General features: G+C 43.5%; 3 protein-coding genes across 5 annotated transcripts; all 3 read left to right on the plus strand.

Moving 5' to 3' along the window:
* The first annotated feature begins 731 nt into the window (after nt 1-731).
* On the plus strand, nt 732-12,674 carry fnbp1a (formin binding protein 1a). Of its 2 annotated transcripts, XM_088427911.1 has the most exons (18): nt 733-940; nt 2,245-2,360; nt 2,478-2,528; nt 3,787-3,934; nt 4,012-4,074; nt 4,715-4,810; nt 5,066-5,080; nt 5,168-5,296; nt 5,365-5,511; nt 5,592-5,768; nt 5,849-6,040; nt 6,791-6,805; nt 7,912-8,021; nt 8,285-8,417; nt 10,580-10,704; nt 10,821-10,960; nt 11,037-11,189; nt 12,175-12,674. In XM_088427911.1, exons 1-18 carry the CDS (start codon nt 911-913, stop codon nt 12,201-12,203), a joined length of 1,869 nt encoding a protein of 622 aa, XP_088284037.1. In that variant the 5' UTR covers nt 733-910; the 3' UTR covers nt 12,204-12,674. The 2 variants fall into 2 exon arrangements, with proteins under 2 accessions (XP_088284047.1, XP_088284037.1); XM_088427921.1 differs by lacking the exon at nt 6,791-6,805 and having other exon boundaries at nt 732-940.
* A 349-nt stretch (nt 12,675-13,023) lies between these two features.
* Nucleotides 13,024-19,429, plus strand: LOC148429022 (noelin-like). Its single transcript, XM_088428168.1, has 6 exons — nt 13,024-13,297; nt 14,973-15,143; nt 15,210-15,365; nt 15,582-15,801; nt 15,882-15,988; nt 17,748-19,429. Exons 1-6 carry the CDS (start codon nt 13,229-13,231, stop codon nt 18,408-18,410), a joined length of 1,386 nt encoding a protein of 461 aa, XP_088284294.1. The 5' UTR covers nt 13,024-13,228; the 3' UTR covers nt 18,411-19,429.
* A 608-nt stretch (nt 19,430-20,037) lies between these two features.
* Nucleotides 20,038-27,702, plus strand: ddx31 (DEAD (Asp-Glu-Ala-Asp) box polypeptide 31). Of its 2 annotated transcripts, none has more exons than XM_088427888.1 (21): nt 20,038-20,095; nt 20,453-20,523; nt 20,694-20,795; nt 20,956-21,062; nt 21,292-21,367; nt 21,441-21,484; nt 21,927-21,997; nt 22,072-22,181; nt 22,288-22,329; nt 22,401-22,465; nt 22,555-22,674; nt 23,720-23,826; nt 23,904-24,124; nt 24,224-24,358; nt 25,015-25,074; nt 25,151-25,201; nt 25,303-25,442; nt 25,511-25,595; nt 26,479-26,590; nt 26,657-26,867; nt 27,513-27,702. In XM_088427888.1, the coding sequence occupies exons 2-21, from the start codon at nt 20,464-20,466 to the stop codon at nt 27,640-27,642; spliced, it is 2,049 nt and encodes a 682-aa protein (XP_088284014.1). In that variant the 5' UTR covers nt 20,038-20,095; nt 20,453-20,463; the 3' UTR covers nt 27,643-27,702. The 2 variants fall into 2 exon arrangements, with proteins under 2 accessions (XP_088284014.1, XP_088284008.1); XM_088427882.1 differs by having other exon boundaries at nt 20,694-20,794; nt 20,952-21,062.
* The last annotated feature ends 9 nt before the right edge of the window (nt 27,703-27,711 follow it).

Genomic DNA, 27,711 nt, shown 5'->3' on the forward strand with positions numbered 1-27,711 from the left:
AGCTTTGCTCTGTGAAAGAACCAAAAGTACTTTCACTCACTCAAAAAATTTTAGGTGCTACAGGACATGTTTCAAACTCAAGGCCCGGGTGCCAGATCTGGGCCACCATATCATCTTATATGTTCTGCAAAAGCAAATGATATAAATTTCCAAGACTCTTGATAAACTCGCTTTTAAATTGTCATGTCTAATAAATAATACCATTGTGATTATCCAAGATATTTTGGTTGCCTTCATTCAACAATAATTAAACAGTCTTACCCTTTACTTCAGATTTGAAAACTACTAAGCCATCAATTTGATATGTTCAATAAACATGCTATGACATGATTAAACACTTATCTTCCTCATCATAAACTGTATGTAACTGTAAGGCATATAGCAAAAATGAAAGACACTCCTATACTTCATAATTGTAGTAATGTCTAATATCCAGTGGTATGCTTAAAACTACACTTTTCACTATATATATATATATATATATATATATATATATATATATATATATATATATATATATATATATATATATATATATATATATATATATATATATATACGTGAGACTGAACCCTTTATTCTGGGAGCAATCTTTTTTTCCCTTCTTGTCGAAGATTGAGGCCGATGGACCGTTGGCGAATCGACCTCCGGGTTGGTGGCGCGCGCGTCTCCTCTGGCACAATGAAGTTACCACTGCGCATGCCCAGCCAGGCGCGCACACGCACGCAGTCAGGCGTCCCCTTCGAGACAACAAAGGCAGGGCGCGTGACCGCGTCCGCTGCTCTGTCGGCTCTTGCCACTGCGCACGCGCACGTACGGTCAGACGCACGGCTGGCGGGCGGGCGCGAGCGCGCACGGAAGCGGCGAGAAGAAGAGGGAGAGGAGGAGAAGGAAGAGGAGAGGTGGCGACATGAGCGTCAACTGGGGCGCGGAACTGTGGGTACGTACCCAGGGATGCACCTGCATGCACCTGCGGCTCGTGCGCGGGCGGGCGGGTGTCTCGCTGCCGGGCGGCTGCTCGTGTCCGCTATGCCGTTGCAACACGTTCTCGTGCACGCGCATCAGCACATTGGAATCTCGAGGTATGGACGCGTCAATGCAAGCCACGTGAGGGCTGACGTCACTCACCAGGCTTTCCAATCACGCCTGCAAACTGAAATACAGGTCTATGTAGTCCAATACTAATATAGTCCAGCTAGTCTCGAGAGAGTCTAGACCAGGTCTAGAAGTTACTTTTCCAGGTCTGCGTCCAAGTCCAGGTGTTTAAGACCCAATGGGCTCAGGCTAGTTCTAGTCTTATGTCAAGGTGCAGAAAATGTCAGGTTCAGGTCGGATCCAATCTTGAGTCGTCAGGTCCTGGGCTAATTTAAAAGACGTTCTGAGCTTTGGTCTATGCAGGGTGTGTCCAAATTCGTTCCACTACCCCACATGTTTTTGATAGCTACGTCTCCCATCACAACCCTGCTCTAAAGCATCAAGTCCAGATGCGCTTTTGTGTCAGGTGTCATGTCCATGCCAGACGCCAGGTGCAAGCGATTTCTCAGATCATGTTCTCGTCTGCGGTCCAGGTCTTGTCTTGATGACTAAAGTTGATTAGTCAACTCATCTCCACTAGTTTGATCAAGAGTGAATTGAAGCGGGTTTGGGATTTTCGGTAGTGGTAACTACTGTGTTATGCTGTGCTTAATAAAACATCAAATTCTAACAATCAAATTAAATATAAAGAATCAAACCGTTTTAACGTCGATATTTAATTCAGGTACTGTGTACGTTTTCTATTAGTAATTGTGTTGCACCTTCTGAATTGTCTACTTTGGCCAACAGGGGGCAGTACAACATAGAGTAACCACTACACTCTATAGTTAACAGGTTTTTTTTTTGCCCTCCTAATTTGCTTATAAAACGAGTCTTGTGGCAGTGTCTGCCAGCTATTGTTCTTGTTCAAACGCGGTGATGCTAACAACTAACTAAACATGATCATTTTCAATTATGTGTTAGCATTAAGCTAGCAAGCGCATTCCAGAAGGCTACTAAGTTGTTTGAAAGTTACAGTGCGTAAATATATATTTTTGTTCAAAAACATTAAAAGTAGAGATATGAATGATTTTGAACAGGCAGTCATTTTTTTTTGTGTTTGTGTCCTCGAGGCAGATGTTAGCCTTTGTCTCGGCCGGCTTTTTTCGCTAACGTTTAGAACGAAGGAGTGAAAATGTAAATGTTAACTAACGTCTGCATTCGTAACAGGATCAGTTTGACAATTTGGAAAAACACACTAGTTGGGGCATCGACTTCCTGGAGAAGTACACCAAATTTGTCAAAGAGCGAGCCGACATCGAACTCAACTACGCCAAACAGATCAGGTGACCACGTGTGCCTCGTCCTCATTGGAATGAGACGTCACTGATCGTGACATCACTCGGATTCATGAAAACATTCTAAATGTGTATACATGTCTGCGTTTGTACGTGAACATATAGGAGCCTGTCAAAAAAGTATCTTCCCAAGAGGAGCAGAGAAGATGACAACAGGTAAGTGAGTCGTTTGTTGACTCTTTTCAAATGATCATCATCATATTCCTTAGTTCCATTATGCACACACAGGTTTATCCTACTGTCTTAAACTCCTATTGACATAATGCATTTCCTAGACCTGAACACTAATCGTAACCATCAGAAATTAGCGCCTAACCCCACCCAGTGCTTCTCTTTTTTTTTTTTTTTTTTTTTTTTTTTTGCAAAGGCACAGGAAAGAGAAAACGTTTATTAAAAAAATATATATACATATATAAAAGCCCCTTACTAGAATGGTTTGACGCAACTTGTCATGAGCCACTACTCGTTACCTGTCATATTAATGGTTTGTTTTTGTGAAGGCATTTTGACTATGATCAAAAGAGAACACTGGAAGTTGTTTTTTTTTCCTGTGGACAATTATTTATTTATTTTTATTTTTTAATTATTTATCTTTGAGAACAACTCTGACACTTTATGTTGATTATTTTTTGTGGACAAATATTTATTAATAATTAAATGAATTATTTTTTTTTTGTGAACAGATCTCTACTGTAACCCCAAAACAGGATGCTTTATGTTTAATATTTTACGTGGACAAATATTTATTCACAATTATTATTTTGGGGACAGGTCTGACACTTTATATTGATTATTTTTGTGGAAAAAGATTTTTTAATGATTTTTTTTTTTTTGATAACAGACTTTTTCTGTGATCCAAAATAGGCTATTTTAGGTTGATTATTTTTTTGTGGAGACATTAATACAAGAGCAACAATATCTTAAAAATTTAAGCCGAAGAAATATGTATAGAACATTGTATTGAGAGTTTTCTAAATTACATTAATTATTAGTGTGATTTAGATAAAGAACGTTGTCGACAACAATTAAAAAAAACTCCTGCACAATGCAAAGACAATGAGCGCAGCGCTGCACCACCTACTGTCATGGATGTGCAATTACACTTCACACTCCCTGGCATCGCATCACACTGGCTGTCCCTGCCCTAATATATGAGAAGGACTGCCTTAACACCTGCCAAAATTCAGTCTTGACCCTCAAATAGAGGTCTGGACTTGTGAGGACCTCTCAAAATGGCCCCACAAGAACAAGAGGGTTCCATAAAAATAGTAAAAACCCAGAATTCAAGGCCCACCACGTAGGAAAAACAAATCACACACATAGTCTGTCTTACTATCTTACGGGGGACCTTGCATTGACGTAATGCATTTCCTTGCACCTAAGCCTTACCACACGCATACACATTTGCCTTCAGGTACACCTGGTGCATGGCCTTCAGCGCCACACTTCAGCAGTTGTGTGAGTTGGCGGGGCAGAGAGAGGAAGTGGCCGACAAACTCAACTCGCACGTCGCCGCCGACCTCAGCAGGTTCACTCAGGAGCTCAAAGCCGAGAGGAAGTCGGTCAGGTTGCGCGCACGCGCATTCAAGCACGAGCGAGTGCACGAGACTGACAAATTTGCACTTTATTTCCCCCGCAGCATTTCCAAGATGGCCGCCGTGCACAGCAACATATTGAAAATTCCTGGAAGCAACTTGAGTCTGTGAGTTGAGTCAAATGAAATGGATAATTTACCAGTTTTGAAATTTTCTGCAGTCAAAATGCATAATTTTAATGTGATTAATTTGATCACTAATTTGTTTTTCACTGACAATTTTTAAAAATACATGTTGTCATTTATGACATCACAGTTCTTCAGGGCTCAGGTAACAACCAATCACAGCTCACCTGTTTGGATTTGGTCATGTGATGTTTGCCAGCTGAGCCATGATTGGTTGTTGCCGGAGTCCCTTAACACATTAGTGTCATAAGTGACAAAACATGTTTGTTTTTTAATGAATAGTTATAAAATAAATGACATTCCAATTACGGGTGCATCAATGAATGGATGAGTTGACAGATAATTTGTTGACTTATTTAAAGATAACATTTTTTGTGCTTTCTAAAGTCATGTTTGAATGTCAGCATCACATTTTTAGTAATGCTAGCATCATCACATCTTTAACAATGTCAATGTTGCGTCCTCTTGTGAAGACACATTTTTAATCCTGCCAAAAGTCATATTTTAAATGATGTCAGCACCTGTTTTTTAATCATCATCATCATCGTCACATTTGTAATAATAACCCTGAATGACATTTGACCACAAAACACGTTTTCATTGACGAATTGTGCCATTGCAGACGAAACGTCGTTATGAGCGCGACAGCAAAGAGGCGGAGCGAGCACAGCACATGTGCGACAGGATGGACATGGATAACAACGTGGACGCTGAGAAGGTTGCGCAATATTGCTGAGCTTTGTGTACCAGTTGTTAACACTGAAAATTACTATTTGCAAAGAGGAATTTGTTTTGCATAGTTTGAGCCACATTATATCGCAACAATAAGCAACTATAACAAAATATATATAACTATATATATATACAAAACTATATATATATATATATATATATATATATATAGTTCTTGTTGTTGGTTGGTTATATTCAAGTAATATGAACTATTTTGTGTGTGTGTATTTTCATGTGACAGCGCTGCTCTTTTAAGGTAAGTTTTTCTTATTTACAAATTCCAATGATGATTTTGATGCCTGGCGGAGGTCGTGTACAAAGTGTCGGTTTGTTTTTCTTTCAGACCCGTCAGGCGGCGCAACAAAAGCAGCAAACGGCTCAAGAATCCAAGAAGGAATATTTGAGCACTTTGAACCAGTTCAACCAAGATCAGCATCAGCACTACCACACCATGGTGCCTGTTATATACAAGGTAAAAGAACCGCTTGGAACCGCTTTCGACCGGTCGAAAGCACCCAAGGTGTTGCGCGCGTACGTCAGCGCATCCAGGAAATGGAGGAGCGCCGGATCGAGCGCGTCGGCTCAGCCATGCGGTCGTCGGCCGAGGCCGAGAAGAAATCGCTTCCCGTGGTCAGCCGATGTTTGGACGCCATGATGGACGCCGCCGAAAGCATCCAGGCCGAGGCGGTGAGTGTACGCTTCGTTGACCCGACTTTGATCCTGCAACGCGAAGGTGCTGATGTTGACGGGACGCCACGGCCTTTCAGGACACGCGCACGGTGGTGCATGTGTACAAGTCGGGCTTCGAGCCGCCGGGCGACGTAGACCTGGAGGACTACGCCACCTCCATGAGGCGGAGCATCTCCGAGTCAAGTTACCTGGACGACCACGTGGAGGGGCGCAGGCATGGCAGGAAGCTGTGGCCTTTTCTACGCAAAAATAAAGTACGCGCTCCGCCGTCTTTCTCGGCACACTTGAGCTGGCCGCCCTGTTTTGATGACCTTCGACCTCTATGTCCGCTCAGCTGCTTAATCTCCTGTCGTCGCCTCGCCAACCTCCACCGCCTCCGCCCGCCTCGCCTTCTCCAGGAGGCGTGGCCGACAGCCCGCAGTCCCCTCCCCCGGCTGCGAGGGAGCCCATCGCGCAGCGGCTCAATGACCTTATGACCTCTGGCTCCCGAACCAGAAAGCAGTGCCTGCGCAGCCTCAAGAGAGGAGTACCTGTTCATTTTCACAAAAATATTCGCGTTGGCTTCGTTAGCTTTAAGTCAAATTTCTTTCTATTATGTTCTAATTCTCGACTGCATTTAATCAGTAGCGTGTTCATGCTAAAAATGACGGGACATATACTCCACTGTTTAAAAAAAATACGGCAAAATACCAGAATACTTGGTTGCCAGAAAAGTACAGTCACACATTTTCTACATTTACAATGAAAAAAATTGTATCAATACTGTTGAATTTACACAGTACATCTTGTCATTGTAAAATCAAAGTATCAATACGACTTTGTAAAATCAACAGTATCGATAGTTTTTTTTTTCAGTATTTTACCATAAAAACACAATTTTTTTAAAACTGTATCCTAATTTTACAATAATTACTAATAGTTTTGTTAAATAAAAGGGGCATATTTTTGTGGAAAATTGCTTTTTTTTAGATCTTTTTTTTCAAAAATCATATTTTGGGGAGTTGTTTTGTTCAAAATAGTCCTCGTCAATACCTTATTTTCATGAAAAACCTTATTCATGAAAAACTACAAATGATTTTTTAGGAAAAAAAAATTCAATTTGAATGCTTTGTGAACTGCGTACAACTAGTTTACTCGTTTTCGTTTCATTTTCATACCACTCGCGTAAATAATTTACTGTACTTACAGCATGTAACAGCTCTGCCTACAAACGCAAAATGGTTTGATGGTATTCCTAATCCTGAATGTCTTTCCTTCAATGCATCCATTTGGACAGCTGTCACTCAAACTGGTGAGTAGGACAGGCCCACTAGAAATCAACGAGTCTTTATTGTCATTGCACCTACAGAATTACAAGGCAACAAGGTTTCACCTCCCAGGCTTAAACCAAGAAACATAACAAGACAAGAACCAACTATGGGAGACGGGAAGAAAAGGCCAGTGGGTACTCCCAAAGTAGCACCTCGAGAGTTTAGATAAGTAAATGTAAGGGATAGTGGTAGGGAAAAAAATACTATTTTCGATCCATCATTCTGGAAATAAAACTAACATTGTACATGTAGTAGACAGAGATAGCAGGTCACATGTGCGCTCAATGTAGGAATCAACAGGCATATAAGCAAGTTGTGTGTGTATTTTGTGGACGTGTACGCATTACGAATGAGGATAAGATGCAGAATTCCTTCTCTGGAGGAAAATCGAGATTACATTATGGGTTGTTTGGCGAATTGTGATTTGGGAATAGACAGGCAGACACTGTGGTCGGGCTTGAGTCGTTTAACGTGTGACTCTCAATGGGGCATTTATCTGAATTAGTCCTCAATTCTTTCAGGCAAGATGCCGCTTGCTCTACCATGACAAAGGTTTTTGTGCGAGAAATCGCATCCAATTTGCAAACGAGTTCACTCGTTTCATGAGTCTGAGTGTTGATCGCTCGTCCCACACCATCCAAAAAGATGGGCGGTTTCTCCTCCACTTCTGTCAGGAGAATTTCCTCCAATAAGGAGGATGCCTGTTATCAGGATTCAAAGTATGTAGATTTCCTCCGCATCCCCTTCGAATAAGATTAATAGGCACGTCATTTTGTGACTTTTCCCGGAAAATGAGATGTATGTAGCAGCAAATGTCCCAGAGGGGCAAGAGGCTTCCCCTCTACCTGCTTTTCTCACAGAGATAATTTTATCAATTGAACCAAAAGCCAAGCTGACCAATTCCATGCTTTGTTTAAAAAAAAAAAACTGTAGGAGGCTAAAATAATAATCGACACAGATGACACCACGCGACAAAACCGCCAAGACAGGGTGAGAATTGTGGAACATGAAAGGCATCCGTCGGCAGCCAAGCATAAAATAATAACTAGGTGCCAAGCCGAGATGTCAAAATGTGCTGTGGTTTCAGGGCTCCACCCCCGCTGACTGCAGCCACCTTCCAATTGAGCAGCGACGGAAAAAACTTCAGAACCGAATTCACCACATCGGACAAGAGATCCTGCGAGAGCGAGAGCAAAGGTGATGTTTGTTATCTTAGCATTAGCTGGGATAATCGATAACAGATAGAACAGCAGATGAGATGAGGTGCTGCAAGTCGCTTGTTAGCATTAGCTTAGCATGAACCACAAGCGTTAACAAGAGAAAGGTGATGAAGTCCAAGTGTGGGTTGTTCGCTTGGGATTAGCAAAACCGGATCTGAGAGCAAGCGCGCAGGTGGTATGACTTCCTGTGCGCGCCTCTTTTTGACTTGTTAGCTTAGCATCAGCCCGCTGTGTTTCCAGGGAGGCGCTGGTGAAAATGAAGGCTGTCTATCATCAGAATCCGAACCTGGGAGACGGCGCTGCCCTGGAGCCACGTTTGGACGAAGTCAGACAGAGCCTGCACAGGCTGGAGGAGGAGCTTAGGAACAACCAGGTGGATCCATCAATTTCACTGCCGTCCTCTTGTGTGTGTGTGTGTGTGTGTGTGTGTAATTTTGTGTAGATATGTGTGTACCTGAGTGTCTAAGTGTGTATGTGTGCATGTGTCGTGACAACTGAAGGGTCAGGTACGGTAGGCAGGAGTTCACGGTCGATTGTTCCTCGCCGCAGCGAGGGGCGCGGCCAACTGCCTGAGCTGGTGCGTGACGTCATTAAGCTCCGCCTTCACCTTGGCGATCTCCAGGCGCTGCTCGTTGATGATCTTTATCAGTTCTGAGCGGCAGCGGTCCAATTTCTGGAGCCGCTTCTGCGTCTCCGTGTCTTTCTGCTCCAGCTGACGCCGCAGACTCTGGATGGTCTTCTCAAACTGGTCCGATTGCAGCTTGTTGGACTCCAAAAACTTTGCTATCTTTTCCTCGATGGTGTCCACACAAACGTCCAGGTCCCCTGTGATATATTTCCTCTTGAGACTAGTGATAGCCTTGGTGAAGCTCTTGGGTCTGTTGATGAGCGAGATAGAGGTCTCCAGGTCCTCCCGGAACCTGCGTATGTACGTGTCCTTGGTGAGGAGCACGCACTCCAGACTCTTGACGCTGGCTTGGTGGGCCTTGACTCGGCCTTCGTGGAACTTGATCTTCTCAGCCATGTCATTAGCCTGCATTTTGGCCAGGGCCAGGTCCTTCTTGGTATCCTTGTGGGCAGTCTGCTCGCCTGTGTACTCTGCCCTCAGAGCCTCCATGTCGGTCTCCATTTCTATGAGAGAGTTCCTCAGGGTCTGGGCTCCTTGCTCCTCGCGCTGAAGCTGCGCATTGACAATCTCCTTGTGCGTCTGCAGTTCGTGGATGATGCCGATCTTAGCCTTCAGTTCTTTGCTCTTTTGCTCATCTGACTTCCTGAGGGCTTCTTTCCTCTCCATCAGGTCGTCATTGGTATTAGTGAGAGCGGTCACTTTGTTGGAGAGCGCGTTCTTCTGCATCTGGATTAGTCTCATCTCCACGCCGTGGTCATACTGCAGTTTGTCACGGATGCCCTTTTGGGCCTCCAGCTCCTCCAGCCGCTCGCTCAGCGCCGCCTGCAGTTTGCTTTTGTCCTCGGCCAGGTCGTTGGCCTGTTTGGTCATCTTGTCCATCTGAGCTTGAAGAGCGGCCACTTGCTTGGCGAAAGACTCATCCTTCTCACGCATCTTCTCCTTCCAGTCATTGTCCACCTTCTGCAGTTGCTGACTATGCTTCTGAGCCTGGTTTTCCAGGTTTTTCTCCCAGGTGACCAACGCAGCCTCCAGCTCTCTGATCTTGTCTTGAAGCTGCGCCTCGACTACTTTCAGGTCTCTGGCCTCCGATTCTATAATGCACTTCCTCTGCTCCAGTGTGAAGTTCTGTGCTTTGTGGACTCTCAACTGGGTCATCAGCTCCTCCTGGTCCTTGTTGGCCGCATCCAGTTTCTCCTGCAGATCCCGGTTCTGGGACTGCAGAGCCTCCATCTTAATGTCATGGCTCAACCGGTCGCTCGTCCACAGCTTTTTGAACTCGTCCTGCTTCTGGACCAGCCTCTTGATCTTCCAGTTCACCTCCTTCCTGGAGTCTGGGCTTTGATTCGGATTAGACGTGGCGGCGTCCATTTTGCTGAAGTTCTGAGGAGTCGTCTGCAGCCAAACTTTCAGTCTGTGCTTTCAAACTGTTTGAATGTTCACCAGTGGACTGATGACCTATGAAGAGTTTTAGGATTTGCGTTTAGCATTGGTGGAGCGCTGAAGATTTTGAAGGCTTGTCAAATCTCTTTACCTTTCCCCAGCAATCGACAAGTAGGCAAATTTTGGAGAGAGTGATGAGTGGGTTTTCAGCATTCTATGAGATTTGCTGAGTCAGCACTCACCGGAAGTATCGCTACCTCTCAAATTTTCGGAGAATACGCTCGTGACGGAAGCGGTCGACGCTTGAAGATTCGTCGGGTTGTCGTTGGTCCTTGTCATCCGTCCGCGACCACCTGCGATGTTCCGACAAAGGTGGCCATCTTTGATGACTGTGACGACGTCAGTGATATGATGACTGTGATGATGTCGTGGAGGAGTGAAGTGCACGAGCTCACCTGTCTGTGATGTCACCCCAGTGATGATGTCAACGCTTTTTTTTTTTTTTTCCAATCGTGCGTGTGTTTCAGGCATGGCTGGCGGAGGCTGAGCAGGCTTTGAACGTGTGTCCTAAGCCTTCTCACTTTGGCAGTGACCCATCCACGCCGGGAACGTTGAAACAGATTAAAGCCACAAGTCCTGACAGCAGAGAAAGGTTGACAACAATTTCTCATTCTTTCTTCTGGAAAAATGGATTTGTTTTCTCTTTCTCGTCTTCTTTTACTTCCTTCTTTGTTTTTCCTCCCCCTTTGATGCTTGTGGCGGTTGCAGTCCCGACGGCAGCTACACAGAAGATCCCAGCGCTGAGGTCCACTTCTCCAAGTCCCGAAGCTCCGACTTCGATGAGGACTTCGATGACGACGAGCCGCTGGCCAGCATCGGAACCTGCAAGTCCCTCTACCCCTTCCGAGGTAGTTCATGACCGTGACAACGGGAACGGGGTTATATTGATGATGATGATGATGGTGATGATGGTGGTGTCCACAGGTCAGAACGAGGGCACGCTCTCCATGTGTGAGGGGGAGCTTCTTAGCGTGGTGGAGGAGGACAAAGGCGACGGCTGGACGCGTGTGCGCAGGAATCCAGATGAAGAAGGATATGTGCCCACCTCCTACATCAAAGTCTTCTTGGAGCCCAAAGGTCAACACCGGCAACCAATCACGACAAGTGGAAACATCATGCCAGAACATAATAATCACCATAGGCTCTTTAAGATATTTGTAATACGTGTGGGTGTGCGTGAGTGTGCATTTTATGCTTCTTCTGAAGTGTTTTTTTTTTTTTTTTTTACATCTATGTGTGTGAAAAAAAATGTATTTGCATCTGCATATTTTAGAATGTGTTATTTGCATGAATATTTATTTGTGCATGTAATTATGTTTGTGGACATCTGTGTGTGCGCACTTGTATGCTTGTCTGAGTGTGTGTCTGTTTTTGTGTAAATGTGTGCGTGAGTGTGCATGTGTGTGTATGTATACATGTATATTTGTGTGTATGTTGGTGTATATGTGTACATGCATGCACTTAGGTGTTGGTCTCTGTGTATTTGCATGTTCGCATATGTGTGTTCATTTGTGTATGTGTTTGTATGCCTGTGTTGAACTTAGTGTGTAGGTGTGCGCATGTGTGTGTGTTTTTTGTTTGCACTTACTATATATGTTTCTCCATTTTTACATATTCTTTTGTAGATTTGTGTCTACAGCTCGTCTGTCTGTGTGTGCATGCACGAATGAGTGTGCACCTACAGTATAGGCTTATCTACTGTATGTATGTGTTTTTGTGTTTGTTGTTTTTGTACTTGTTTGCAAACGTGTATTTGTATGTATGCATGTAAGTACGTATGTGCATCTGTGTGTGTGTGTGTTTGCATATACATATGTTGTACATGCTAGTGTGTGTAGATGTATTTTGTGTGGAGGTTTGATTTAAGTGCATTTATGTGTGTGTGTATGCACGTTTGTGTGCATCAGCCTGTGTGTCTGATTTTCTGTGTAATGTGCACACTTGTATGCACTTGAAGTTATTTTTCTGTACATTTATGTATCTTTGCATTATATGTGTCACTATTTGCGTTTGTCTTTGTCTGTGTAAATGTGTGCTTTAGTTTGTGCGTATGTGTGTGCAGGCTTTGTGCAGACGAGTCGTCTGGTGTGAAGAAGACCTGAGAAAACAGGAAGTGAGGCTGCATAAAACACCAGATGGTGACATCGTCCTCCTCGTTTCACACTTTCACATTGTGTTGCCATGGGAACAATCACCATGGTCACAAGGGTCTTCATGGAAACCAGATGAAAGCTACACTGTTTCATTCGAAATAGACATTGACCCCGTCCCATACACGCAAACACACCTGCTGGTCTGGGGTCAGTGAAGGAATGCCAATGTGTGCGTGTGTTCTTATTTTGAAAACAGGATGTGAAGAAAAGTTTTCAAAATAAAAAGCTCCATTTTGAAGTCATAATATTAGGAAATGCTGAGTCATGACTGTATGAATATGAACTGCTTTGCAAGCCCTGCCTCTAGAATTAACCCGCCTTGTTGTTGTGTTGTATGTGAACGTCTTATTTTTTACTCTACGTTGCTTCCTGTATGTGCCCTGTTTCAAAGTAAAAGAACTCGACTCCGCCTGTGATTTCATGTGTGCTTTTATTGTGAAGGTTTGCACTCACTGAGATCACGTGACGTCTCGGACAACTCTCACCTTCATTTCAAGAGCTAACGATATGCAATTCCTTGAGTTAATGCTAATACTAATATTCATAAAGAACATTGTGATTGGGCGTTGGTTACCATAGTAACCGGCAAGGTGATCGATACATTGAATAATGTGTGCTTGTGTGTGTCCAAATCTATGTGTCTGTCATCCAGCTGCTTAAATGTGTGCATCCAGCTGGAAGTATCATTCAGTGGTTGCCATGGAGACAATGTCCTCCCTGCGCGTGCGCGTGAAGCTTTTCCATCGCGAACAAACGTTTGATGAAGCGACTTCATGTCACTGCTGCAGGCGACACCAAGACTCGCATACATGGGCATGCACTCAGCACCGTGGATGATGACTCCTCCCTCAGCTGCCACATAACAATGACATCATCACACACACACACTGTGTAGGATGTGTTGAAGGTGGACTGGCGGCGGCGGCAGAGCTGAAAGAAGAAGAAGAAAGGAAAGAAGGAAGGATGGACATCGAAGAGAATGCGGTCAAGTCGTTCCTGCTCATTCTTCTCCTCGCTGCCTCCTGCACGCTGGTACGCCACCCCGTCCTCACACTCATGCACACGTCTTTTCTGCAGGCGATTTGCAAACGTAGGTCTAGCACAGCATCACACACATCTCGAAAACAGAACGGGACTGAACTGGCGCAAAAAAAAAAAAAAAATTGGCCCATGCTTGGCTCAGATGAGCCTGACCGGCTCGACCAACTGTCATTGATTGGTTGAGTTTGCCGTTATTGTGAATTAATTAATGGGCTGCTCCGTCTAAAGATTTCATGTGACCGTCTTTTTCGGAAAAGGGTAGAAAATGATAGTAACAATGCGTGGGCCGTAAAAAAATGCCAGCCCACCGGGTATATGCCCTCTGTGGCAGATGGCCAGTCCAGCCGTGCATATGGCTCTCTCACATATGGTGCACAAACATCTCAGCAGCGGCGCCTCCAGAAAATGTTCATAGGGTTGTTCAGAAATGGGTTTCTCAAAATCCCGGGGTGGCATAGCAAAACTAAAAAGCAGAACTTCAGGATATCATTATCCTGTTGAAGTAAGCCAATCAAAAAGTGTCTACTGATGTTCTTATTGTGTTATATTTAATGTTATTAATGATGTAATATATGCAGACTAATACCAGTGCAGTTAAGATTTTGAGTTATGTAGAATGTGTCCGTTGCTACGTTCCCGCAGTAGCTAGACAAGACGACACCATTAATGATATAACACATGATGCTGATTATTGCACTTTTATTCAGTTGATGACTGAAGGTGTAAAATCAACTAAAAAATATATATAAAAACATTGAAATGTGATTGTAAAATAAAACAAAATTCTTGTATGATATGATAAAATAAGCTAAGATAGCATTGAATAACATAGCATGCTAACATACGCGAACCGATGTGATAATCTCTGGCTTGAATGCTAATCGCTAATGATATTAATAGCTAGTTTTCCTAATTGCAAATTAAATTAACTACGAAAAAATATAAAAACATTGAAATACTTTTGTGAAATACTTTTGTGAAATACAACAAAATACTGCGCCGGCTTGTCTGATATGATAAACACGCGACTAAGCTAGCATGCTAACATATGCAAACTAATGTGCTAATCTCTGTCTTAAATGCTAACATTAATGATGTTAATTGCTAGTTTTCCTAATATCCAATCATAAATAAACATTTCTAGCATCTCTAATACAAACAAATCATCAAACCTAGTTAATTTGTACTGACTACATATCATGCAGAACACATAAATTATACATACAGGCTGCGCTTGGCTCAGGAGACAAAGCTACATTCTTGTGCCAACATTGTCGAGTTTGCGTTTCACAATGAAATATATCAATACACAAAATAAAGCAGTTTTGTAACCAAAAAATAAACAATATATGACTCTTAAGGAGCCAGAATATGCAAAATCTGTTTTGAACAAAACAACGACACACTTGGGAAAAGTAAAATCTGTACTAGCCATTGGGATGGTCAGCAAATTCATAGGCGTGTCCATGGTCGCCCCCTGGTAGCGCTGCAGAATCTCAGCCGATTTTGGTGCGGTTGTATTTTTAGAAGTAGGTTATCTGCTTTTTTCTCGCACGCACACAGCGCAAATGTATTCATCTGACATCTTGAGTGTGCTGAATGTGTGTATTTTTAGGAATGCGAAACTTCCTTTCTTTTCGTCTTTCCCGCACAAACACACATGCAGGTGGGTCCGGCGGCTCCGCAGACACAAGAGGATCGAGAGCGTGACGGCTGGCAGGTGTTCAGCTCACCCCAGGACTCGGGAGGTGGCTGCGTGTGCACGGTGGTCACCCCGCAAAATGCCGTCTGCACCCGAGACGCTCGCAGCAAGCAAGTGAGACACTTGCTGGATAAGGTGAGAGAAAAACGCCTTGTGCACATGCATCCTGTTTGCAAAGTTAGCACGATGCTAATGTCGCAGGTGCTGAACATGAGCCGCTCCATCGAGGATTTGGAGAGGCGCAGCCGCCAGGACATCGGCGTGGTGGAGAAGATGGAGGCGGAGCTTAGAGGCCTTGAGAACAAGTTCAAAGAAGTGGAGGCGGGGCATGAGAGCAACCAGGCCAGGCACTACCAGGTAAGCGGACCTGCAAACACACTCACGAGTAAGTATTCAAAATGTTACGTTACACTGTAATGTACCTAGTCAACGTTACCTTATGTTACACAGCATTCTGTTACATTATTTCTGGAATTATGTCAGACTACATTGCGTAACTCAGTTGTTACTGAATGATAGGTAACAGGCTGTGGCATTGACTGACTTTGACAAAAGCAAGTTGTGACCGTTTAGGCCATGAAGGCGAAGATGGCGGAGCTGCGTCCGCTCATCCCGATGTTGGAGGCCTACAAGGCAGATGCTCTTCTAGTGCGACGCTTCAAGGAGGAAGCAGCCAACGTGACTGCGACGCTGGCCGAACTGCAAGACCACGTGGCCCCGGTGGACTACCAGGACCTGCATGCTCGCGTGTCCGGCCTGGAGGACCGTCTACGCGCTTGCATGCAGCGGCTGGGTGAGCGAGAGGCTAGCTCGCCTAGCGTAGCAGATACCAAGCCGCTCCTTTGCAACTTCCCCTTCTCGTTTGCCTTTCAGCTTGTGGAAAGTTAACAAGAATAGCAGAGCCGGTCACCGTCAAAACCTCCGGGTCCAGGTTTGGTTCCTGGATGACGGACCCGATGGCACCCGCTGGAGACAACAGGGTATGTTGGGGAAGCACACAGCTATCAGGTCACAAATACCAAGTTTTCCTTTAACCATTGCATCCTTTACTAGCAATCTGACGGTTTTACATTTATCAGCCCTAGCATCAACCATACCAACCTCTAGAAAAATTCCTGGGTAGTCAAGTTAAGTTTAGTTCTATAGCCCTGAATCACCGCAGTCTCAAATGGCTTCTCAGGTGAAAATGAAGTCATACAGAACACCATCAATACACAACAGCATCCCCTGAACAAAGTTCCCAGTAGGGGAAGGAAAAACTCAAAAACACCATTTGGGGAAAATAAGAAACCATCAAAAGGGACTGCCGGTGGGAGGAGCCCCCTTCCAGGCGCAACGGGTTGCACTAGATACAGCGTGCTAAAAATAAGGTAGTGAACCTAGATTGTTACTTAGAAATCCTTTTGTAGTGATTTGTGGGTCAAGAATATATAAGTGATTCTACCTGCAAAAACTGCTTTGGGAATTATTCATTATTCCCGACTCACCCATCCCTAGATAGGTAGCATGTCACTAAAACAATACATGTAGCGTTTTAGCACATAGTATGTGAGCATGTTAGCACCAACAACTTCCATATGAGTGGACAAACAATGTCACTGACCTGTCCTATAGAGAAGTGAAGCCACTGGCAGCCATTTTATATTGCCACTCACCTTATCTAAATGAATTCGAATGAATCGACTTTTCTGATTTTTCTTATTATTTATAGTCCACAGTAAAAACGCCACGAAGTGTGGCATACAGTTCCAAATGTTCTGGGAGGAAGACTGCTTACACATTTCATTGACAAGAATATGATTCAAATCTTTTTCTTAGAAGATATCCCTGAGATCTACTCAAACTATCAAAAGTATTATAAAGCAAAGCTTGTTTCGACAAATTTCACTACAAAATGTAAACACAGTCAATTCACATACTGAGATAATAGAGATGGTATTCACCATGTCATTTGACCTGGAAACCACATTGTGGGTCCAACAAATATTTGCAGGTCAGTGAGCAAACAATAAAAGCTGAGGAGAGTGTGTTTCCATATATGTGTGTATATATATATATATATATATATATATATATATATATATATATATATATATATATATATATATATATATATATATATATATATATATATGTATACATCTATTTTTTTTCATTTTTTCACAAAAGAACAATGACAAGTTCGCTCATTCAATCCAAAAGACGGATTATTACATATCTTTTGAGAGTCCAAGACGATAAATTTCATGTACTTTATTTTTTTACGTGAATAACTATTTTAAGACCCTTCTTTAATATTTGAAAAAGAAATCTGGAAAATAGTGCCCGTCATTTAATGTCTGGACCGTAAAGACGTATAAATACGTCTTTGGGATTGAATGAGTTAATAATACTGGCCCCTTCTGGCCCCTTGATAGACAAGTTGGGCCAAGATTACCACATGAATGAATTATAGCGAATTTGCTAACCCGATTAAATTAAATTAATATCAGATCCAAGCATGTTAGTAGAGTGACATGTTAGCACATTCTGTTAGCATATGTTAGTTAGCGTGTTAAATCTTGTTTTAATGTTAGCCTGTAAACAAGTGTAAGCTAGCAAGTTAGTGTTTCAACGTGATCGCGCACATAGTCATGTGTGTGTTATATAACACGAACATTTTCGCACTACGTAGCCTAGCATATGACTTGCTAGGTACGCAAGCTAGCAAGCGGTCTGCTTTGTGTGTGCGTGTTCCAGGTATGGTACATGGACGGCTACCATAACAATCGCTTCGTGCGCGAGTATGAGTCGCTGTCGACCTTCATGACAACGGACAACTTCACGTCGCACCGCCTGCCCCATCCGTGGTCCGGGACGGGCCAGGTGGTTCTGAATGGCTCCCTGTACTTCAACAAGTTCCAGTCTCACACACTGATCAAATTCGACCTGAAGACCTCGGTCATCACCCGTTCTCGGCAGCTGGATTTCGCTGGCTACAACAACATGTACCACTACTCATGGGGCGGCCACTCTGACATCGATCTGATGGTGGACGAGGGCGGGTTGTGGGCGGTCTACGCTACCAATCAGAACGCCGGAAACATCGTGCTGAGCCGGCTGGACCCCGACAGCCTCCGGGTGTTACGCAGCTGGACCACCAACCATCCCAAACGCAGCGCCGGCGAGGCCTTCATGGTCTGTGGTACACTTTATGTCACCAATGGCTACTCGGGCGCCACCAAGGTCTACTACGCCTTCTCCACCAATTCGTCCACGTATGAGTATATCGATGTTCCCCTCGCCAACGCCTATGGCCACATTTCCATGCTGGACTACAATCCGCGCGACAGGGCCCTCTACGCTTGGAACAACGGGCGACAGCTCCTCTACAACGTCACGCTCTACCACATTATACAGTGAATATGTCGGGATGTTATATCGTGTCGTCCCATTGTTACGCTCTAACACATCCAGCGTAGGAAGTTTGTGACGTTGCGCGTCGTCAAGGTGTTGTGACGTCGTGGCGTTGCCATGACATTGGTGAGGTTGTAAAATAGTTTGGAATGCTTTGTTGGATTTTATCTCACACATCTTGTCATGCGTCATCATATCATACTGCGACGTTATTGCACATCATCACATCATGACATGACATAATTATGATTTCATTTAGACAAGGCACACATTTCCGTTCTTGTTGTTAATCGATTGAAAATGAAAAGCTTAGTTTTATCTGAGTGTTTTAGGATTTTCGCATTTTCACTGCCATTAGAATTTGCGCTCATCCATTTGTAACCAGAGGACTTTAAGCTTGTTATCATTTCTAACGTTTTATTTTGATTTGTTTAATCATATTGTTGGTGTGGCGACCAACTCAGGGTGTGCCCCCCCCCCCCCCCCCCCCCCCCCCACACACACACACACACCCACCCCATCACACACACACGCACGCACACATACACAAAATCAGCTGGGACAGGCTCATGATGAGACAAACGCTGCTTGCAAAATGGTTTTCTTTGTTTGCTGTTTTTTGGGAACTTAAGTAACTAGCTCATCAGACCATCATGCTATTATGAGATCAGGTCATGACGTCATAAGTCCAGTCCAGTATCATGCCATCATTTTGTAGTTTTTGTAAATGTGAGGTCACATGACGGACTTGGCCATGTTTAGCATGCCAGCTAGCAGCAATACTAATGTTTTCTATCGTCTCTTTGCTAAGTAATTAGTGCACACAAATTATTTTACGTGCACACACGTGCGCATGTAAACACACGAACACGCGAAAAACACACGTACACACAGCGAACTTGCTGCAACATGCAGGAAATTCAATAATATGAAGATTGAAATATGGACCACTCTTTTGTATTCCTCTTGTCAATTCTTTGTCAATCAGATGACGTCAAAATGTCAAATAAAGTTCTACAATCGACTGCCTGTGAGCATGTGTCCGCGCAACAAAACGAGCGCTCGAGAACCGCGCCAATGACGTCATTATGGAGATTTTAAACAGCAGCGACAAGGAGGTGTGGGAGCGGTTCTTAGACAATTTAATAAATAAAACCACGTTCTGATTACTGTTTGCTCAATGTGGGTTTGATAAGAACGAGGCTATTTGGAGCTGTTGTTTCCATAGTAACGATGAGGAGCTAGTGAGAGGACCAGATGGTGGCAGGCATCATGGAAATGTCGCTCGAACTTCACGCTGGCGACGGATCAGTGATGATACTGACAAGATGCCAGGAAAAAGAAAGTGGAACATATCATGATCAAACATTTACTCAGGAAAGGGGGGAAATTAAATAATGGAGGAAGAGAAGGGAGAAAGGAAGAGTAAAATAGTTGAGCGCATGTGTGTAATGTGAATTGATATACATATGTATATTCCAATAGCACAGAAAATGTAAGTGAAACTTGATCAGATCACTGGTGTAAAATTTAATAAGAGGCGCATGAAAGCGACAGGTGGCGATATTGCGACGCAACGAATGCCAACCGCCTTCAAACACAATCGAAGAAGAACTATAAGTTAAATGGGCGTGGCTTTGTGACGTAAACGGAAGTATACACACGCGTGCTTTCGCTCTGCAAGCTAGGAGGTGGGTATTCAACTGTTTCGTTCATGTTTTGATAGTGTTTTTTTAAATCTTTGTGCGCGTGATCTAGCTTATTGACCGAAAGCGACTGCTCGCTATGGAGATGAAGTTGCTAGTATTAGCTGCTTGGTGTTACTCGAACGTAAAATAAACTCTTACGCTTGTATGCTAGTTAGCGTGAATTTAAAATGTTTGTTGAATTTAAAGTTAAACTTAAAAAAATGTGGTAGACACCCTCGGTATAGAAGTTCTTTAAAAGATTTGGTTGCAAATCGTAGTCGAAAGTGTCCTGGCGGTTCTTGAACGCATCACTAGATGGCGTGCCTTCAAATGGGTTTTTCCCGTGACTTGTTTTCTCAGGCTGGAGGAGAATGTCATCAGACGCTCAGTTGTGTCTCAACGTCACTTCCTGTTCACCTCTGACTTCTACGGTGAGGGCTACTGTGAGGCTACCTCATTTCGCACTTCATCACACGCTCACACACCTCACAATGGTCATTGAAGTAGCGTAAAGTACGATAGCGGTCTGTCGTCGTCCAGTCACATTGTTGGAATGTGAGTGAGCTTAACCAAGATGACCAATGTTGCTTTTACCATTCAGGAAGTGAAGGCGGCCAAAAGGAAGTCGCCTCCCTCCAAAGAGCAGCGGCGCCATGCCAAACAGGCTCGGGTGCAAGAGGCTCCGCATCCAGCGCACCAGCAGGTATGGCAGTCAAATGATAGGAAGTGTCACTTCATGTGCTGTTTACCAACTTGTGAGGTCATCAAGGCAATGACACCGCTTTTTTAAACCGGTGTGCCTATTTGCTGTAAAAAGTTTCAACTTACAGCCTGTTACATCATTTTTTTATGTCTGTGTGCAGATTCAGCGCAGGACAGAAGCCAAGACGGATGCCAAGACGAACGGCAGACCGGCCATCAAGACGTCATCGCTTTTCAAACACAACCCAGACATCCCTGACGTTAACAGGTGAAAGGCAGCGCCTCATTGGTCAGACAGTCATTTCTCATTTGCTGACTCTGCTTAAAATAATTTTAAATAAAAAGTTGTTTCATGTTTCAATTAATTAGCTCTTAATTTGAAAAGAAAACTACTGTTCCAGTCATTGCATTAAAAAGTACTGAAACTAGATTTTCACGTTGGTCCTCTCTTCATTGGTCTTCTCCTAATTAATTGTTGCTGTTTTCTTGTCTTTAAGGGTCAACGTTTGTCCATTAACAGAGAAGATTTTTACCTCTGACTCATTCTCAGACTTGAACCTTCACCCTCACTTGGTAACACACATTTGTGCATGCATACTTCCACACAGTGAGTTCTTTGGCCTGAAATGCTTTTTTTATCCACCAGGTGGCAACATTGAACAAAGTCCTCAAGGTTTCAACTTTAACCAGGTGACTTTTCACATGCAGTTTTAATTTCCATCCCTTTATTCAAAAATAGGACTTTTTTAAAATATGCTGAGAAAAAAAGCTACCATAATTATTTTTTTATGATTCAGTGACTTTGTTACGTGATGTCAGAAAATAGAGGTAAAAATGTTGATCATTGTTTTTGTTTTGTTTTTTTCCTCAAAATAAAAGCTGGTATTTGTATCTTTTTGATTCAACACAATAATCATCAATCTGTTCATGTAGGACTAGAGAAACCTAATAATGTAAACTATTGAGGGGCTGAAATTCTGAGGATTTGAACAATTGTGGATGTGTAAACGAATAATTGATTATCAAAAATAATTCTTGATTAATTTGATTATCACCTGGTTGTCAATTTAACCGTTGCACCTCTACATACATTTCATTCACACACAACTGTGAGTGATGCTTTGTCGTTCAGTGTTCAGAAGCAGAGCATTCCGGCGCTGTTGTCTGGAAGAGACGCCATTATCCGATCCCAGACTGGCTCAGGTCCGTGTGTGTGCGTGTGGCTGTGCACGTGTGTGTGTGTGTGTGTGCTGATGTACGTGTTGTCATCACGCCAGGTAAGACTTTATCTTTCGCTGTCCCGCTGGTGCAGAACCTACAAGGTCTCCAAACCAAAGTCCAGCGCTCAGATGGTCCTCTGGCCCTCGTTGTCGTCCCCACCAGGGAGGTTAGCAGACCTCAATATTTCTATCTTGGTCACATGACTGTGCAGCAGCCAATGAGAGGTGCTGGTTGTCGTTGCTGATTATTCCTGTGTGCTTGTCATTCTCCAGTTGGCCCAGCAGACCTTCAGCACGTTTCAGAAACTTCTCAAGGTAAACACCGCTGATGCTCTTTTTTTTGAAAAGACAGCAAGCGCTGACTGTGCTTTCTTTCCCCCCTGAAGCCGTTCACGTGGATTGTCCCTGGAGTTCTGATGGGCGGAGAAAAAAGGAAGTCGGAGAAGGCCAGGTAGAAACCGTTTTAGCCATCAAACAAGATTTAGTCAAGATTAATGTTATAATGTTGGCTAAGTGCACATTTTTGTGTCGCCTTACCAGATTGCGCAAAGGCATCAACATCCTGGTGTCCACCCCGGGACGACTGGTGGATCACATCAAACACACCCTCAGCATCGCTTTCAGCGCTGTACGCTGGCTCATTTTGGATGAGGCTGACCGGTACTTTATGCCCACACAAATGCATCATCACTACATCAACACACTAACACAAACATAATACAAAGCACCAACACGCACCACTACTGAGGGCTGCAACTTGGTATGGGCTGATATTGAGATTTCCATGGTATGATCATGATGAGCAAAAAATATCAGTTGAAATTACAGTTCTAAAATGTACTATTAAGTACTTGAAAATAACTTTTTTTCTCCTATTGAACACATTTTTTTTTTACATTTATGCAAAATGTGTATTTACATGTTGAGAATCGATTAAATTAAAAAAGAAAAAATGTCCCCAAGTATTTCAAGCACTTCAGTTAAAAAAATGGTGGCTAATGTAAAAAATAAAATGAAACTTTCTTTACCAATCGATATATATGGACATAAATTCCTTGGAATGCTTTTATTTTGAAGTTGTTCCTAGCAGTATGTCCCTGGCACAACAGCTTGACAAGTCTCCTTGCTGCAACGTTTGCTCGCCATTCCCTATACACCATGTCGTTCTCAAATCACAATTGCCCATTTCTGGTTGCTAACAAATGACCTGATTGCGCTGACATTAATATTGAGACGTAGCAACTGTTGTCAGTGTTTACGGGTGACTTGGTCTCCGTTACAACTGTGTCCCACATAAATTAGCCACAAGCTAACAGTGCTCGCGTGCTCCATATAGGCTGGCGTGATACACGTAAATGACTGCACACTGATGCTGACAGCTTGACACATTTGTCAGTCTTACTGATGACATTTTAACAGACCATGCCGACTTAAATGTGCAAATTCCTCCCTTAGTCCATCATAATTACGTGGAAATGTGTTACACACACATACACAATAGTATACAAACACAATAACACACAATATTGCAACATAACTCCTAAAGTGCAGACACACAATAATACACTAACAGACTGTAAGAAACAAAACGCGCACATGTGCACAATAGCAGACTGACACAATAATCCACACACATTTACATACGCAAATGGTTTTAGCTTTGGAGATGTTTTGACATTTTGTGTGTGCGTGTGTGTGCATTTAGGACGCTGGACTTGGGCTTTGAGAAGGACCTGTCAGTCATCTTAAATGCTTTGAACTCAACTGGACTAAAGAGACAAAATGTTCTCTTGTCAGCAACACTCACACAGGGTAAATTCTGGTGTCCGTACTTCCTCGATGCATGTATGCACACTAGTAGTGACTTCCTGTGTGTATGTGTGTGTGAGGCGTGACACGTTTGGCAGACATTTGTCTCGAGGATCCGGTCAGCATCCAAGTGTGTGAGCCCGCTTCCCCCGATGCGAGCGCCACCACGCCCTCGGACCCCGCTGCCGTCGGCCAATCGGAAAGCTTCGCGCTGCCAACGGGCCTCCAACAGTTTGTGCTGGTCGTGCCCAGTAAAGTTCGACTCGTGTGTCTCGCCACCTTCCTCCTCCACGCCTGCCGGGTATGCATTCGTGTGTGCGTGTCTCACTGTGATCTTATATGTGTTTGATTGTAACCTGTGATCTTATATGTGTTTGATTGTAACCTATGTGTGGATTAGGACAAGAAGGTGATGGTATTTGTGTCGAGTTGCGAGGAGGTGGATTTCCTGCACACTCTTTTCTGCGGCGTCCTGTTGGCCAATGGGCGGTCTGGCCTTGACTTCATGCGTCTCCACGGCAACATGCGTCAGGAGGTGAGGCCGGGGTTCAGTGCACGGACATAAATGTGAAGGAATTTGGTCAGCTACAGGCCCCACTCTAGTTTAACTGTTCTTTGACTACAGCCAAGGGATGGAAACGGGAAGGGATAACAGTACAGTTACTGTATAATATTTAATAATTAAAGATTAGCAATAATCTTTATCTCAAGTATGTAATGTATACTTTCCACATTCAAAGAATTCTGTTCCAGGTCTGTCCCCATTAACTGCTAAAAACGATAGGACACAGTAATCAAATTAAATAAAAAGTATATGTTTTTTTGTTATTTGGTTTAAAAAGCTAAGTCAAAATTATCTGTAAAACTGCCTTTGAAAAGTAATTCAACCGCACTCAGGGACCCTCACGCGCTGCTAGCTTGCGGTTAATTTATGCTAAGGGCTGCGCTAAATGCTGGCAACAGGGTCCGAGCAATAAAATGCCAGCTTAATTAAGTAGGTTTTTTTGACACCTTGAATTGGCAAGTGAAAGTGACGCAAACAATATTTTGTCATTTGTACCAAGTCGCAACTTGTGACTTTCCCCCAGCAACTGTTTAAACGATATGAAGTCAGCCATTGTCGCTAGATGTAAAAAATAAAATCTTGACTGTCACCAGCACAACTCAGTTGATGTTTGCTTTCTTGGACAGGAGCGCTCGGAGGTGTTCCACAAGTTTTCAACTTCATCGTGTGGAATTCTGCTGTGTACGGTCTGTCTTGAATTACTTCACACGATGGCCAGTAGGGGCGCACTTTTATCTTGAAATTATTTTGTTCCTGTTTCAGGACGTCGCCGCTCGTGGACTACACCTACCTCAGGTCACATGGATAATACAGGTGAAAACACATGCACACTTGCTTGCACACACACACACACACACACACACACACATTACAGAGAGAATATTGGGTGACCTGCTGGTGACGTGTGTGTGTAGTACACTCCTCCGTGCAGCGTGGAGGAGTATGTGCACCGGGCAGGGCGCACGGCGCGCATAGGCCTGGCGGGCAGCAGCCTGCTCTTCCTCACACCGGGCGAGTCCGAATTTGTGAACGAACTGGCCAAGGTCAACATCAGGTGAGGCCCCCGTATCCACTGGACCTGCCGTTTACTCCCTGCGCTGACCCGTTTCCATTTGCTTTCAGCCTATCGGAAATGAAGCTGCCTGATGTCCTGGCACATCTCATGAAGGACGATGCCTTCAAGGGGCGGGGCAAGTACCACAGCCAGGTACTGCCCATTTGATGGAGTTTGATACGCTCTTGCTTGCCTCTTTGCGTTTTTGCTAGAGATGAACATTGTATCGTTTTGTGGAATTAAGAACTGCGATCTCAGAGAAATATCAACAAAAGTTTTTTGTTTTGTTGTTTTTCTAAGGGGCTCGTATGCTCTAGTTCACGGGTTACACTAAGCAGTTCTAAACTGGTTAAAAAAACGTCTGTCATGGTGTCACCCATGCTCCTGGAAGTAATTTAATTTTTGCTATGTACTACGATAGCTTACGCCACAGCATCACAAACTTCATATATATCATAAATTATGCGTGGCCTCTCCTCTGTGGTAGCAAATCATCTATTTTATTCAAAATAGTGCTTTAACCAAAGGCAAACGAGGGATCCATAAACATACTAATCACTCCTGTGAAACGTCCAGAAAGACCTAAAATAAGTGCTTCGGTGTACAGTAAACTTTGAACAGACATATAGTGAGCCAATAGCTATGAATAGCAAATTTTGATCATATTTAATATCTGGATATAAAAAAAGACGACTGCTACATTGACAATTACCTTTCAGTGTTTCAAACATTTGCAAGACCAATGGAACACGGTAACGGGTGGCATTAGCCTTGATGAAGAGCTTGAGGTCAAAAGTTAATTAAATATCAACAACTTTGTGTTGTACTTTTTTGCATCATGGAGTTTTGAGATCTCTACAATAATGATGTTAAAATTACTATTAAATGATTAACCCTGCTCAGGGATTTTTTTTTTAATAGTCAATAGAGGTAATCATTTGAAATCAAATTAAACCTTTACATAAAAATGCAGCATTCTTTTGTTTGTAAAATCGCTAAGGCCTATTATTGAACTTATATGATTGATGCATGGCAGACGAGTCGCGGCGCACTGGAGCAGGAAGCCCGAGAGCGCGCCACCGTCCTGCAGACGCATTTTGAGAACTTCGTCCACGCCGACGCCACATCTCTGCGAAACGCCAAAAAAGGTACACAACCCCGCCTTTCCCCGCCCGCCTACGTCACCCGATCATATGTCATGTCACTGCATTCAGCCCTGGGCTCGTACCTGAGGTCTTACGCCAGCTACCCGGCCCGCCTCAAGCACGTGTTCCACATCCGCGCCCTTCACCTGGGCCACGCCGCCAAGAGCTTCGGCCTGAGGGACGCACCGCGAAGCCTCGCCGCTCACGCCGGACCCCACCGCGCTCACAAAGGGGAGAGAACGCTGCACAAACCCAGGAGCGCCGCAACTGCACACCACAAGTGAGGGCATGCTGCAAACAAAACACTACTACTGCATGCACGCAACTACACACATATAAAGGGGAAAGCTTTACATGCATGTACACACAACACTGTTTATATGTCGCACATTTTACACTGAACCACTGGAAGCTGAATTTTCCACACATTTTGATAGGGGTTGATTTTATCAATGGTCCTGATGTTTTTTTTTTTTCCCCCATCCCTCTATTACACGGGAGTTATTCTTATATGGCTATATTTAATTTCATGACTACATTATTTTGCATTTAATACTTAAAAAAAAAAAATCCACTTTTCAAGGTGCATGTAACAGCCAATCACAACTCAGCTTGTGATGTCACATGACTAAACCCAGAAAAAAGGTGAGCCGTGATTGGTGCATTAAAACAAAAGCTAATTTAGTCATTTTCTGCAATAGAGATATTTTTCTACTACCTTATTGATACATTTTTTATGTACAAGTTTTAAAACATGTTTTACTCTGGGAAACCAAACTTTATCATGCAAGAATGTTTATTGTTGAGGCAGAAGTGATATGGAAAACTAAAACAAGGTTTCAAAATGATAAAAAATAATCGTTGCTTTCCCAGCTAGCCCGTTAGCACTGATGCTAACCTCACTGCGACCGCCCTCCTTCCACAGGGTGCGTCAAACACAGCTAAAGACCATCAAGGGCAAGAACGCCGCAGCCTACGAATTCGCCTCCGGTCTCCAATTCACTACAAAGAAAAATAAGAAGAAAAAGAAGCCGGAAGAGGCGGAGCTTCAGTGAGCCAAAAATTAAGCATTGTCTCACATTTGGAGGACACATTAAAAAATGACTTTGTTGTGATGTCCTATA

The sequence above is a fragment of the Hippichthys cyanospilos genome, chromosome 1, assembly GCF_059441005.1.
Source record: "Hippichthys cyanospilos isolate Australia breed blue-spotted pipefish chromosome 1, RoL_Hcya_1.0, whole genome shotgun sequence".
Classification (NCBI taxonomy): domain Eukaryota; kingdom Metazoa; phylum Chordata; class Actinopteri; order Syngnathiformes; family Syngnathidae; genus Hippichthys; species Hippichthys cyanospilos.

Bases quoted from the DNA above. Each gene is read 5' to 3' on its own strand.
- ddx31 (XM_088427882.1), top strand. From the start codon at position 20,464: ATGTCATCAGACGCTCAGTTGTGTCTCAACGTCACTTCCTGTTCACCT. The intron at 22,182-22,287 runs GTTAGCAGACCT...GTCATTCTCCAG, and splicing joins TTGTCGTCCCCACCAGGGAG to TTGGCCCAGCAGACCTTCAG. The intron at 25,075-25,150 runs GTCTGTCTTGAA...TTCCTGTTTCAG, and splicing joins GTGGAATTCTGCTGTGTACG to GACGTCGCCGCTCGTGGACT.
- fnbp1a (XM_088427911.1), top strand. From the start codon at position 911: ATGAGCGTCAACTGGGGCGCGGAACTGTGG. The intron at 5,512-5,591 runs GTGAGTGTACGC...ACGGCCTTTCAG, and splicing joins AAAGCATCCAGGCCGAGGCG to GACACGCGCACGGTGGTGCA. The intron at 11,190-12,174 runs GTCAACACCGGC...ATGTGTGTGCAG, and splicing joins AGTCTTCTTGGAGCCCAAAG to GCTTTGTGCAGACGAGTCGT.
- LOC148429022 (XM_088428168.1), top strand. From the start codon at position 13,229: ATGGACATCGAAGAGAATGCGGTCAAGTCGTTCCTGCTCATTCTTCTC. The intron at 15,366-15,581 runs GTAAGCGGACCT...GTGACCGTTTAG, and splicing joins ACCAGGCCAGGCACTACCAG to GCCATGAAGGCGAAGATGGC. The intron at 15,989-17,747 runs GTATGTTGGGGA...TGCGTGTTCCAG, and splicing joins CACCCGCTGGAGACAACAGG to GTATGGTACATGGACGGCTA.